The 13,895-nt window shown below is 40.3% G+C and overlaps 1 protein-coding gene across 1 annotated transcript in view; it reads right to left on the bottom strand.

The window, feature by feature from the left end:
* MDM1 (Mdm1 nuclear protein) overlaps window positions 1–13,895 on the bottom strand; it is a 34,465-nt gene that overhangs the window by 11,527 nt on the left and 9,043 nt on the right. Inside the window, exons 2-7 of the mRNA XM_029283435.1 lie at window positions 6,808–6,922; window positions 5,969–6,333; window positions 4,999–5,133; window positions 4,376–4,552; window positions 3,029–3,150; window positions 2,358–2,457 (exon numbers count right to left, since the gene is read on the bottom strand). Of these exons, the coding sequence (XP_029139268.1) occupies window positions 2,358–2,457; window positions 3,029–3,150; window positions 4,376–4,552; window positions 4,999–5,133; window positions 5,969–6,333; window positions 6,808–6,922 (1,014 nt within the window). The remainder of the gene's footprint in view (window positions 1–2,357; window positions 2,458–3,028; window positions 3,151–4,375; window positions 4,553–4,998; window positions 5,134–5,968; window positions 6,334–6,807; window positions 6,923–13,895) is intronic.

Below are 13,895 nucleotides of genomic sequence, written 5' to 3'. Positions count from 1 at the left end.
GAACAACCTGCCTCCAGAAGTGGTGAATGCTCCAACACTGGAAGTTTTTAAGAAGAGACTGGACAGCCGTCTGTCTGAAATGGTGTAGGGTTCCTGCCTGGGCAGGGGGTTGGACTCGATGACCTCCAAGGTCCCTTCCAACTTTATTATTATTATTATTATTATTATTATTATTATTATTATTATTATTATTATTATTGATTAAATAAGCCCCATCCTTTGCAAGACTCAGACAGCTGTTTCAGAAGCTGCTGATGGTGGTTCCCTTTACTCCTCAAAATGTGATGACATTTCTCATTTTTAAAAAATTCCAAAGAGTACAGTACTGTAACAGAAACCAACAGATATCCCAAGAGCATCAAAAACAGGATAGCAGCAGTGTTAAGATTAGTTGTATAGCACTAAAGTATTTAATTTCCAATATAGGAAATATCAATTTCCGGTATGATTTTATGGTTTTTACATTAAATGTCATTATATTATTAATTAAATAAGATTAATTATTATTTATGTTGGGAGAGGGAATTATCTTTCATTTATTGAAAAGGTTAGAAAGTCTTGAACACTGGGAATGAGCAAAAATGCATGTTGCTATAGAACCTGCTAGAAAGCTTGAATTCTGATTCTGCCCTTTTTGGAGTATAGCTTTTACATGAGATCTTTAGAAATGGTTCATCTGAAATTATTAACTCTAGGATGACAGGTTAGAAAAGATCAGCATTACATAAGAACTTTCTCTATGTTTAAATATTTATTATCTTGTCTTCTTTTTAGATGGATGATCCTAAACTCAGAATCATCATCTTTTCAGTAAATACAAACCCCAGCAACAAACCAGTTGATGAGAAAAAATTCAGAGAACTTGCAAAAGACAGTAGTTTTGTTCAGTTTGCTCTAAAAGCTAATTATTTTCTCTATCCAATAACAAAAGCAGAATCCCAAAGTTTGGGCACATAAATAAAGATTAAAGAGATGTAACACATGAAACTAATCTCTATTTTAGTCTTCTTAATTACAGAAATTCAATTCCAACTAATTCAGGAAACCCTCTGTAACTTTTAATGGAGAAATATTTGAAAACAAAACTGCCTATTCAGTCACTGAGTCCAATCTTGTTCTCTATGCAGATAAGTAAAAAGTAAAATAAAACCAACAAAATGACAAAAGCACATTTACCAATCAAAACTGAGTGAAAAGAGCTGCCTTGCAATATTAGACCTGAAATCAAATCAAATGTTTATTATTACAGCCATGAGCCAATACAAAATTAAACGTTCAAATAAAACAAAACTAAACGGAACAGAACACAAGAAGACATAGCAATATATTACAATTAATAATGTAATCAATGGGTGACCAAAGTCTGTCTAATTTTACTGACAGTATAACAAAACCTAGCTACCTTCAGAGAAACTGAATCATACTGACCAGATAATAAAAATACATTGAGTATGGTCTAATGATGAATAAAAACATGTAATAAAATTAATTATAAAAGATTATTAAAAAGATCTAAAAGTATTTATTTATGTTTCTGGCAAATCCCCAGTGCTGCTGCGCAGAATCTAGTCACCTGCGCCGTGATCACTGCCTGCTCGTCCTTAAGCAGCCACTGGAGATAAATACTTTCCGAACGACCAGAATACCTATCAATTATGAGGATATGGGTTTTTTTAATAGCTCTACAGAAGGAACATCGAAGGAGTATGTGTCCAATGGTCTCCACCTCTCCTGAGCCACGGGAGCAGTCTTTCAGTCAGTAGAGTTTTTTTATACTTGCCATACAAGACAGCCAATGGAAACGCATGGCACCGTACAAGCGAAAATGCTTTCCGGTGGTTTACTGAGTCTAACTGGCTAAGATAACCGGCAGGTATAACAACGTATCTAATGGAGTCTGGAGCCAGAAACAGCGAAGCTATACCTAAGTCCACTTGCCTCTTGATGTCCTCTACCCTTTGTCACAAGGTTTCTTTTGCTTGGTCATAGTCCAATTTGAGTACTGAGGCTGAAGAGAAGCCTAGTTTGGCAAGGTTGGACTCGAGTGCCTTAATCCATGAAAAGGAGAATTTGTCTTGAAGGATTAACCCTAACCCTCAAATGAGGGAGATGTAATTATTTGAAAAAGTAGAGAAAGCCATTTCTGAGAAACAAGAGCAGAGATCCAAAACAGCTGCTGGTTAAATGTTGTATTTAAGTTCTATCATGTTCAGTAAAAATGTTCTATTTTTCATTTTTCTGCTGTACAATACTATTTATAAAATATACAATAGCATATATTAAAAGGACAACTTTCAAAAGATAAAGCAATATCAAAACTTTCAAATGAATTTCTTGGAAATAAATCATATACTCACTTGATACGGTATATCTTTTCTGACATGGATCCAGGCTCCTTGTTTATAGATGTATTGACTAGGAGACAAGAATTTCGATCTATATTCTGTGTTCATTTTCCTAGAAAAACACAGTTCCAAGTAAGAAGGTGTAAATATTATTTTGTAACTGTGTAGGAAAATAAGAATGCTAAATAGCAAAGTAATACATAGAATAAAATAGAAATTCAGACAAACAACATTTGTGTAGGAAGAGTGTCTTTGACAGAAATTAATTTTTCAAGACAGATACAGTATACAGATCTTAAGAATATCAGGTTTTTAGGCCAGAACCAGAACCACTACATCAACAGGGTTTCTATTTTAGAAATCAATGAACAGAATAAACTTTGCTAAGAGAGATAAACTAAGAGATGACTCAGGAAATCTCCAAATCCTCTGTGAGTTCATATGGGGACAGTAAGCAATCCCTATTTCTTAAACACAAGGAAGGAGGGAAGCATTTCAACTGACCGAATAATCAGGAGATACAAAACACTTTCTCTACTCATTTTCAAAGTTGACTCTATTTAAACAAATATAGATATAATGGAGGAATTTATATACTGTTGTTCAAATCTGGTCTAGTATTTTATATGTGTAGTGAAAAGAGAATTCAAGGCATTTAATATTCTGATATACTTTATACTTACTTAAAACATCTGTGTGAACACAGCAACTTCTGTTTTTGCTTTTGTTCTTTCTCCTTTGTTTCTAATTCATTTTGATTTGATGAATCTTCTGTTGTCTTTGTAGTGGTTTTATTTTTTTCATTCTAACGAAAAATAACAAAAATACTTTGTTGATTGTATAAATTATAATTTATTAAAATATATAACTATATTTTATTAAACATCTAACTTTTAAGTGTAATGATTAATCTTAATGTTATGTGATATAAATATTATTGTAGAATGTTTCCAACAGAACACTTATTGATTACAGTTCTTGGTATGATATTTGTGAACTTCAAAAACTCAATAATTGTCAGAAATAATTTGAATATACTATGTTGCTGGGAAAAAATATGTATTTGCATTTGATTGAAATATGATCAGAAAATAAGAGTAGAAATAAATAGAGCTAAATACAAATTATTAAATACATAATGTTTTTCATATTACAGGTAGTTCTCAACTTACAAGATTTGTTTAGTGACCGTTCAAGGTTACAATGGCACTGAAAAAAGCTACTGCTTTTCACACTTACGACCATTGCAGCATCCCATGGTCACATGATCAAAATTCAGATGCTTGGCAATTGACTTATATTTATGACTGCAGTGTCCTATAGTCATGTGATTACCTTTTGAAACCTTCTGACAAGCAAAGTCAATGGGGAAGCCAGATTCACTTAACAACCATGTTACTAACTTAACAATTGCAGTGATTCACTTAACAACGGCAAGAAAGTTCATAAAATCAGGCAAAACTCACTTAATGACTGTCTTGGTTAACAACAGAAATTTAGGGCTCAATTGTGGCCATAAGTCAAGGACTACCAATAGCTGACTTTGTACAAAACTATGATCAACCACATTTTTATTACTTCATTGCCTCTTAGGTTCTTAAGATATTATTCTCAATATTCTAGAATCCCACAAACATGAGTGTTTCTCTTTATATATTCATACCAAATCACCTACCTCTATCTGTAAATCTCTTTCATACTATGTTTTTAATTTTGGCTTGATGGCATGAAGATTGAGCCTTAAATATATTTTAAAATTATGTTTGAATTAATATTTAACATTTTAATGAATATATGACCAAGAAATATCAAGAACTTCAAAAAAAATCTGTGATATTTTAAAAAATATTTTAAAAACATTTAATGTTTTTATGTATTAAAATATTTTAAAAACATTTAATGTCTTTATGTATCGCAATCATCAGGATGGGAATATGAAATGAATCAGCCAAATTAGAAATTCTAAGTATAGAAATTGCTAATTGAAAAGGGACATAATGCTTTAAAATGTAATAAATGAAGTACAATACCTTTTCTCCACAGGAGACTTCTATTGATTCAGATCTAGGACATTCACTCTCTTCCAGAAAGCATTGCTTCAGTTGTTTTATAGGGGGTGAAGGTTTGAAATTCCTTTCATATTCAGTTTCAGGGATAATAACAGGAGACTTAAATGGAGGAATGGATTGACTTGATCTGTGAATAAACTTTGGATTATAAAATACATTAATTTACTTTTTCAATAAAGCTAAGTAACTTTGCCATTGAAATTACAGAGACTTAGTGATGTTTTATCTCTGCTATATTATTGCACAGCAGAAAAGTCTTAATCAGTTGATACAGAATGATCCAGCCATTTAGCTAATACCAATTATACAGTATTTGGAACAAAATAGAGTATTTAGCATACAATGTAATACATCAAAAAATGCAATACAACAAACAATAACGGGGGAAACCCCCAATGAAGACATTGTCCTGCATACTAAATCTGCAATGAATAAGTATCACAACATTTTATTAAGACTTTAATACAAAGGAACTCTGGAAAAAGCCTCACTGAGCAAAATTGAGCTTATTTTTAAATTAAAAAATATAAAGTTGTGCAATACCTTTAAAAAATGGAAACACTTCTTAAAATACTTAAAGTTACCTGATCTGCTGCAAGGACTGGAGAAAGCTTCTGTGGGGTTTTCCAAACAAACTCTCTTTGATACTCAGAACTTCTAGGGAAGCTTCTTGAGCGTGAAATATTTATGCCTGCTCTCCTCTGTAGAACTCTGTTCAGCTGACAGTTGATATTAATAATAAATTCAGAACGTCATTTCTTTTTGTGGTCAAATATCAGAAGTTATTATTATCAACACTAAGATGGACAATGCTGATAAAAGCAAAGTATAACATTCTGTACATAAACATGGAAAATACTTTTTAAATCTAAACCTGTTACCATTAGTGGTTAAAACTGCCATTGATTTAACATGGCAGAAGCACTGGAAATATTTAGGCTATCATATAAAGTCAGTGGCAATTTATTTAATTGAATAATGAAACAATATGCCTGTAAATTTTAAACCAATGTGTCAACATTAGCTTTCCTAACTGCTTCTTTTCTATTATTTTTTTTTCCTTTTGGCTAATTTATATTGCTTATATGGGAGTTTGGGGAAATCTATTAAATTTATGTGATTAAATTCTTAATGAACAGTTGTAGGACAATTTTCTTCTTTGAATCTTGTGTTATTTATACATTTAATCTTGTGGGGGTTTTTTATAATCACCTGATATTTTAGCCCTCTTTCTGTAAAAGTCATTCCTTTTTTTTCAAAACCCTCAGGGGATTGCTTACTTTATCCTTTGTTAGAATCCAAAGATTCTTGCACCTCTCCTAGTGTAATGATTACATTTCCTAAACTAGGCATCTTCCAGATGTGTAGACTCTGATTTCCAAAACTTTTAGCAATTGCCATTCTGGCTCTCTGGAAAATTCTGCAAATTAAAGTTCATGAATCTGGAATACACCCAGGCAGGGAAAGTTGTTTTGTCCATATTAATAGTTACAATGAATTATTTCTGAACTTTAACTTGCAACATCAAATCAAACTTTTTTTTGTACTTCCTACCCCATGATCTGTTTTTCCTAATTCTTTTTTGGTAGATGCTAATACTTTATTTTCATGCACTGGAGTTTGGGGCACTGACTTCTTGCTTCTTCCAAGTGCTTCAGTTGATTCAGATCTACATCCTGCAGAGCTGAGATGCAGTTTTTCAGGAAGCCTGGGTGCATCAGATGTCTCAATTAGGTCCTTATTCAGTTCAACATCCTTGCTGTCAGTTTTGTGCAATTCAACTGGCTCACTGACTTCGAATTCTGATAACGCAGCTTTCTCCAAGCCATTATCTCCATTCCATTGAAAAGATTTTGAAATTTGTGTGTCATAATAAGGCACTCTTCTCTTAGAAATAAAATTTGGTTCTCTTGTGATCCCTGTAATACATGCAATATCAAATACTCTGAAAATTCTGAAAAATTTGAGCACCAATCTATTTCTTTTGCATGCATGCAGAAGAGAAAGATACAAACACAAATAAACATTTCATCAAAGAAACGCTTCTTTTCGTTTGGATAACACCTATTAATATATTAACCTTCTGTCTTACTATTTTCTATTACCAAATACACGTCAAACAATGAACAATGTTTAATTTTTCAGACCAAATATCTAAGTATATTCTCTTTTCGTCTTAACAGGAAGCAAGTTAATTTAATATCTAATATTGTTGTGTTTTAATGGTATCTAATGCTGTATTATGAACACAAACACAAACATGAAACTGTGTTTACCCCTACTGCATATAAAATTTATTTAATGAAATCTGGATAATTAGTATGTGGAAACAGTAACTATTGCAAGTATTTCTTGCACAAGAAATACATCACAAAATATCTAATTTGTCTTACCAAACTCATCTGATCGAAGGCCAGCCCATCGGCATTTTTGTTCAAGTGTAGAGTTGCAGAATCTAGGCTGTTCTGACTGCTTCCATTTGAAGTTTTTTTTGTACTCACTTAATCCCTACAATAATATAAAATGTGAAATAGTAATTTTATGCCTTATTTCTTCCAAACTCAGTAAAGTCACAACCTGGAAGAATTAATGTAAGCATTTTTACTTGATACCAATATATACCAAGGTATAATTTCTCATAATACTAAAAAATAAAGACAAAAGATTTAGCCAACAGGCTTTCCTATTTATATGATTTGATTCTATCTGAATCCACTTCATACATTTGCATAAACTTGGTTACATTCACACTTTGAATATGCCTATCTTATTTCCTCAAGCAGTTTATTATGTACATGCAGTTGTCATGGTTCTGAAAGATGAAACTCTTCAAAGAACTTCGAGGCATTGTTTGCCTTAAAGAATCTTTATTCGAGTAGCATAGCATCAGCAAGTACATAGGCAAAGCCAAAATCTGAATTCCCCTCCCCTGAGCACATAGTATCAAAGCACAATTCCCTCCTCTAATTAGCGGTCATAAATCATATTCTCCAATTAGTTTGAAATGCAGGCTTTCCCTCCAGTTCTTCAACCCACCATTTCTTATCATCTCTTATTTCAAAAACCATGGTTCTCAGACTAGTTACAAACATTCCTCCTCCTTCCCCCAAGTATCATCTAATTCTAACTCTAATTCTAAGAGAAAAACAAGAAGGAAAATTGCTGCATCTCCATATGTTGTCAAAGCAAGAACATCCGATATTAGCAGCGCTGACATCCGGCCCCCCTTACAAAAAGGACAGATCCTGTAACGGAAACAAAAGTATATGTTAGGGACTGTCTCTCGGTTTGTTAGGGTGTTTCCTATAGAACCTTTTGATGAGTCTGTCAGCTTTCACATCACTAGCTTTCACCCAAGTTGCTTCAGACAGAGAGTATCCCTCCCATTGTACTAGGTACTGCAATTTCTCTTTAAAAATTCTAGAATCAAGAATATGCTTTACTTCATAGTGAGTCTGACCCACTACCATGAGGGGGCTGGGTGCCTTCTTAGGGGGAGGTCTTAAAGTAGAGCCCCAAAAAGTTTTCAACAAGCTGCAATGGAAGACAGTGTGAACTCTCCCCAAAAGCCTAGGGCAGGGGTAGGCAACCCAAAATACTCAAAGAGCCACTTGGACCCATTTCCCACCGAAAACAAAACACAGGGAGCCGCAAAACCCTTTGGATATCTAAAATGAAGATAACACTGCATATATCCTTTTTTACCTTTATTATATATATATATAAAAGGATATTTGCAGTGTTATCTTCATTTTAGATGTCAAAAGGGTCTCTCTCTCTCTGTCCCTCCCTCCCTCTCCCCCTCCCCCTCCCTCTTTCTGCCCTTGGTCTGCCAGTCTTCTTCCCCCACTCTGTGTGTGTGTGTGTGTGTGTGTGTGAGTGAGTGAGTGAGTGAGTGAGTGAGAGAGAGAGAGAGAGAGAGAGAGAGAGAGAGAGAGAGAGAGAGGCACTTGCGCTTCCCCCTTTCTCTCTTTTCTCTCCCTCTTTCCTTTCTCTTTTCTCCCCCTTTCCTCTCTCCCTTTCTTTCCTCTCCCTCTTTCCTCTCCCTCCCTTTCTCTTTCCTCTTTCTTCCTTTCTCCCTTCCTCTTTCTCTTTACTCTTTCCCCCTTTCCTTTCTCCCTTTCTTTCTTTCATCTTTCCTTTTTCTTTCCTCTCTCCCCCTCTTTCATCTCCCTTTCTCTTTTCTCTTTCTCCCTTTCTCTCCTCTTTCTCTTTCCTCTTTCTCCCTTTCTTTCCTCTTTCTCCCTTTCTTTCCTTTCTCCTTTCTTTCTTTCCTCTCTCCCCTTCTCCCTCCCCCTTTCTTTCATCTCCCTTTCTCTTTTCTGTTTCTCCCTTTCTTTTACTTTACTTTCCTCTTTCTTTCCTCTCCCCCCTCCCTCTCCCTTTCTCTTTTCTCTTTCTCCCTCTTTCTCGCTTTCTTTCCTTTCTCTCTTTCCTTTCTCCCTTTCTTTCCTTTCTCCTTCTTTCTCTTTCTTTCCTCTCCCCCTCCCTCCCCCTTTCTTTCATCTCTTTCTTTTCTTTCTCCCTCTTTCTCTTTTTTCCTTTCCTTTCTTTCCCGTCTCCCCCCTCCCTCTTTCCTCTCCCTTTCTTTTCTTTTTCTTTCTCCCTCTTTCTTTCATTCTCTTTCCTTTCTCCCTTTCTTTCCTCTTTCTCCTTCTTTCTCCTTCTTTCCTCTCCTCCTCTCCCTCCCCTTCTTTCCTCTCCCTTTCTCTTTTCTCTTTCTTTCCTCTTTCCTTTCTTTCCTCTCTCCCCCTCTCCCTCTCCCTTTCTTTCCTCTCCCTTTCTCTTTTCTCTTTCTCCCTCTTTCTCTCTTTCCGTCCTTTCTCTTTCCTCTTTCTTTCCTCTCTTTCTCCCTCTTTCCTCTTTCTCCTTTTCTCTTTCTTTCCTCTCTCCCCCTCTCCCTCCCCCTTTTTCATCTCTTTTCTCTTTCTCCCTTTCTTTCTTTCCTTTCTTTCCACTTTCTCCCTTTCTTTCCTTTCTTTCCTCTCTTTCCTCTCTCTCCCCCTCTCCCTCTTTATCTTTCCTCTCCCTTTCTTTTATATTTCTTCCTTTCCTCTCTTTCTCTTTCTTTCCTCTCTCTTTCTCTTTCCTCTCTCTTTCTCTTTCCTCTTTCTCTCTTTCCTCTCTCTCTCCCTCTTTTTCTCTTCAGCTCCCCCCCTTTACTAACAGAACCAATTCACCTACCAAATCGTTTAACTTCCTCCCTTAGAGATGGGCAATATGGATTCACCACATTCTGACAAAGAGAAATCCCAGCACCTCTCATCGATCCTGCTGCCGGGACGGCAAACGCTGTATGTTAGCAATATCTGGAGAACTACAGTTCATCCGCACCCTCCTGAAAGGCTCTCCCCTCCGTTGCAATGTCACGCTTTGAAAGGCCCCTGACCCTCCTCCGCTTCAGGCCGACTGCGCCCAGCAGGGAGTCTCAGTAGCCGGCGCAGAAGGGAGGAGGGGAGGAAGAGAGACAGACCATCTCCTCGCAGCTCACTTCCAATCCCAATGTTGTGAATCCTGCTTGGGATTTGGGACTGAGAGGGGGAAGATCCTGGCTCCCAAGCTGCAGGGACTTCCAACCATAGAGCTTGCTTGCCTCTGTTCCCAGCCAGTGCCGCGTGCGCGCAAAACAACAGCAACAAGAAAATGCTGCGGTTGAGACTTGTCCGCCTGCCTGGCTCCCGGGCCTCGGTAGCCAACCATTTGAAGCGAGCAGCCTCGTCCGTAGAGAGAGAAAAGGAGAGAGTGAGGGTGGATGAGTCGAGTCTGTGGCAGGGATAACAAGGGCTTGGGAGATGCTAGCACGAAGTGCTTTTGACTTACTTTGCCTTGCCCTCCCCCACTGGTTCTTCGCCCGAACAAGTCACCCTCTCTCTCTCTTTCCTCTGCCCCCCCTCTCTCTCCAGATGAGGAGAGAGAGAGAACGAAAGGCAGACGGCGCCGAAGGGGCAGGGAGGGGAAGGGAGCAGGAGGCAGTAGAAGGCGCTGAAAGGCACCCGGGACACCACGGACTGGCCCGGGAAAATGCGTGGCGAGCTCGGCTGCCTAGGGAACAGCCCGGGGATGGCCCAGGAAGCAATGCCTCTCTGCTGCCGCCCGGCCCGGCTCAGGGAGACATATGGCTGGGTCGGCTGCCCGGGGAGCGGCCCAGGGACGGTGCAGGAAGCAATGCCACCCTGCCACCCGGCCCGGCCTGGGGAGATGTGTAGCCAGCTCGCCGGCCTGGGGACGGCCCAGGGAGCGATGCCCCCACCGTAGCCACCCCAGCGAGGACTGCTGCACGGCCTGAGCAGACACGTGGTCAGCTCGGCGGCCCGGGGACGGCCCAGGGAGCGATGCCCCCGCCACCGCCCCAGCCAGGACTGCTGCACGGCCCGGCCCACGGAGACGCATGGCCGTCTGCTACCCGGGGAACGGCCCGGTAACGGCCCTGGAAGCGATGTGTCCAGCCCAGCCCGGGGAGACGCGTGGCCGGCTTGGCGACCTGGGGACGGCCCAGGAAGTGATGCCCCCATCACTGCTGCCACAGCCCCAGCCAGGACTGCTGCTCAGCCCGGCCTGCGGAGATGCGTGACCGGTTCAGCTGCCCGGGAACGGCCCAGGAAGCAATGCCCTCCTGCCACCACTCCAGCCGGGACTGCCGCCCGGCCCGGCCTGGGGAGATGCATAGTTGGCCTGGCGGCCTGGGGACAGCCCAGGGAGCGATGCCGCCGCCGCCCCAGCCAGGACTGCTGCTCAACCCGGCCCGCAGAGATGCGTGGCCGGCTCAGCTGCCCAGGGACGGTCCAGGAAGCAATGCCCTCCTGCTGCCGCCCCAGCCGGGACTGCCGCCCGGCCCAGCCTGGGGAGACGCATAGCCGGCTCGGCGGCCTGGGGACGGCCCAGGGAGCAATGCCCCCGCCGGCCCAGCCGGGAGTGAGGCCTGGGGGAGCAGGAGGAAGAAGGGGGGAGGGGAGGGGGAGGAGGCTCCGGAGCCGCAGGAGAGGGCTCAAAGAGCCGCATGCGGCTCCGGAGCCGCGGGTTGCCGACCCGTGGCCTAGGGAGTTTTAATTCTATGTGGCTGGGTTAATGAACTTTATGATGGGGAAAGGCCCCAAGAATTTCGGTCCTAATTTCTTGCTGTGTAATTTGAGGTGTAAATATTTAGTTACAGATAAACTTTTTCCCCAACTTGGAATGTTCTTTGAGGAGCCCTCTTTTTATCTGCCTGCTTTTTATAAGTCTCAGAAGTCTTTTTTAAAGCAGTTTTCGTGGCTTTCCAAACTTCTTCCCACCCCCTCACCCATTGATCAAGTGTCTGAGAAGCGGAGGGCGCTTGAGGGTATTCAGGTTGAACTCTTTTCCTGTGGCTACTCTGAAAGGTATGAAGCCAGTGCTGCTGTGAACAGAGTTGTTGTAAGCCACTTCTGCAAAAGGGAGGAGGTCGGTCCAGTTGGTTTGTTGGTAGGAAACATAGCATCTGAGATATTGCTCCACCATCTGGTTAGCAGATTCCGCACCCCATTAGTAGATGGGTGAAAAGCAGATGATAGACCTTGAGATGATTCAATTAATTTAAGAAAGCTCCTCCAAAACCTAGCTGTGAACTGCACCACCCTGTCCGAAATTATTTGTTTAGGGGCGCCATGCAGCCGGTAGATATGTTTCAAGAACAGTTTAGTCAGTCGTTGGGCAGACGGGAGTCCTTTGCAGGCAATGAAGTGAGCCTGCTTTGAAAACAGGTCCAGATGACTGTATTTCCTCTACTTTCAGGTAGGTCTACTATAAAGTCCATAGCAATTTCTTCCCCTGGTTGAGAAGGGTCTGCCACCGGCTGCAATAACCCAGGGGGTTTCCCTGAAATTCTTTTCATGGTGGCACATACAGTACAACTCCTGACATAATTTTCCACATCCCGTTTTAACCCCGGCCACCAGAACTGCCGGCGGATGAGATGTAGAGTTTTTAAATATCCAAAGTGTCCAGCCTGTTTTACGTCATGGCTGTGTTTGAGAGCATTAAGATGGAGGACTTCTGGCAAGTACAATTTCCCCTTGTAAGCCAAACCATCCCTGCATGTTAGGGAGGTTTGATTGTCATTGAATCATTGATCGGTGAGGAGCTCTTGTTTTATTTTCTTGGCACCAGGGTCATCAGGATTAGGGGCTCTGTGAGGCGAGAGTTGAGCAGCAGTTTGTGGATTGGAGATAATTGCCTCGTTAACCTCTTCGCGCTGGTTTTTGTACTGGGGTAGTCTGGATAGAGCATCAGCTAGGAAGTTTTTCCCTCCCGGAATGTACTTTAGAGTGAAGTTAAAACGGTTAAAGTACTGTGCCCAACGCACTTGTTTCAGGGACAATTTGCGGGGAGTTTTCAGTGCTTCTAGATTTTTGTGATCTGTCCATACTTCAAAAGGCACCTTGCTCCCTTCTAGATAGTGTTACCAGTTTAATATAGCCCATCTGATTGCAAAAGCCTCCTTTTCCCAGATTGCCCACCTCCTTTCGCTCTCAGTAAATTTTTTCAAGGTGTGGGTGCAGGGTTGCAAGGCCCCACTTGGTTCTTTTGCAGTAATACAGCTCCGACAGCCATGTCGCTGGTGTTGGCCTGAATTACAAAGGGCTCCCCTGGGCAGGGGTGCTTTAGGACCGGTTCAACAGCAAACAGTCTTTTTAAATTCTCAAAAGTGATTTGACAGCTCATAGTCAATGCTAATGGTTGGTCCAATCACGGCTTCCCTCCTCCTTTGCCTGTTTTGAGTAGTTCTGTAAGAGGTAGGGCAATCTCGGCAAAGGAGGGGATGAATTGACAGTAGAAATTGGCAAAACCTAGGAAGCTCTGGAGCTGTTTGCGAGTCTTTGGGGGCTGCCATTCAATTACAGCTTTCACTTTGGCTGGGTCTATTTCAATGCCCTCGTTGGAAATTCTATAGCCAAGATAATCTAATCGGGTCTGGTGAAATTCACATTTTGACAGTTTGACATAAAGCTTGGCATTCAATGGTTTCTTTAACACTTCTCTCACCAGCTTTATATGATCAGTCATATTCGTGCTGTATATCAGGATGTCATCAAGATACCCCAGAACCCGACTTTGGAGATTTTATTAATTAAGGTTCGAGAATCATCGGTTATAAAAGGAATAACTTTGGACAAGAATGACTATAAGCTTAGAGCGTTTGCTGATGATCTGGTTTTCACTCTATCTCAACCGATTGACTCAGCAAGAAATTTGATACAGATTTTGACTCAGTATGGGAAAGTTTCTGGATTTAAAGTAAATAATAATAAGACTAAAATATTAGTTAAAATATGTCAATGAAAGATAAAGAGACTTTAAGTAATTCAACTGGTTTTGAAATAGTGAAAAAGGTGAAATATTTGGGTGTTTATATTACAGCCTCTAATGTCAAACTGTATAAAAATAATTATGATAAGTTATGGGTAAAAATTCAAAAGGATTTAGAGGAGTGGAAAAAGTTACAATTATCCTTGTTAGGGAGAAT

Source organism: Protobothrops mucrosquamatus, unplaced genomic scaffold (genome assembly GCF_001527695.2).
Source record: "Protobothrops mucrosquamatus isolate PMUCROS unplaced genomic scaffold, P.Mucros_1.0 scaffold85, whole genome shotgun sequence".
Lineage (NCBI taxonomy): Eukaryota > Metazoa > Chordata > Lepidosauria > Squamata > Viperidae > Protobothrops > Protobothrops mucrosquamatus.
This window is presented reverse-complemented; position numbering and strand designations above follow the sequence as displayed.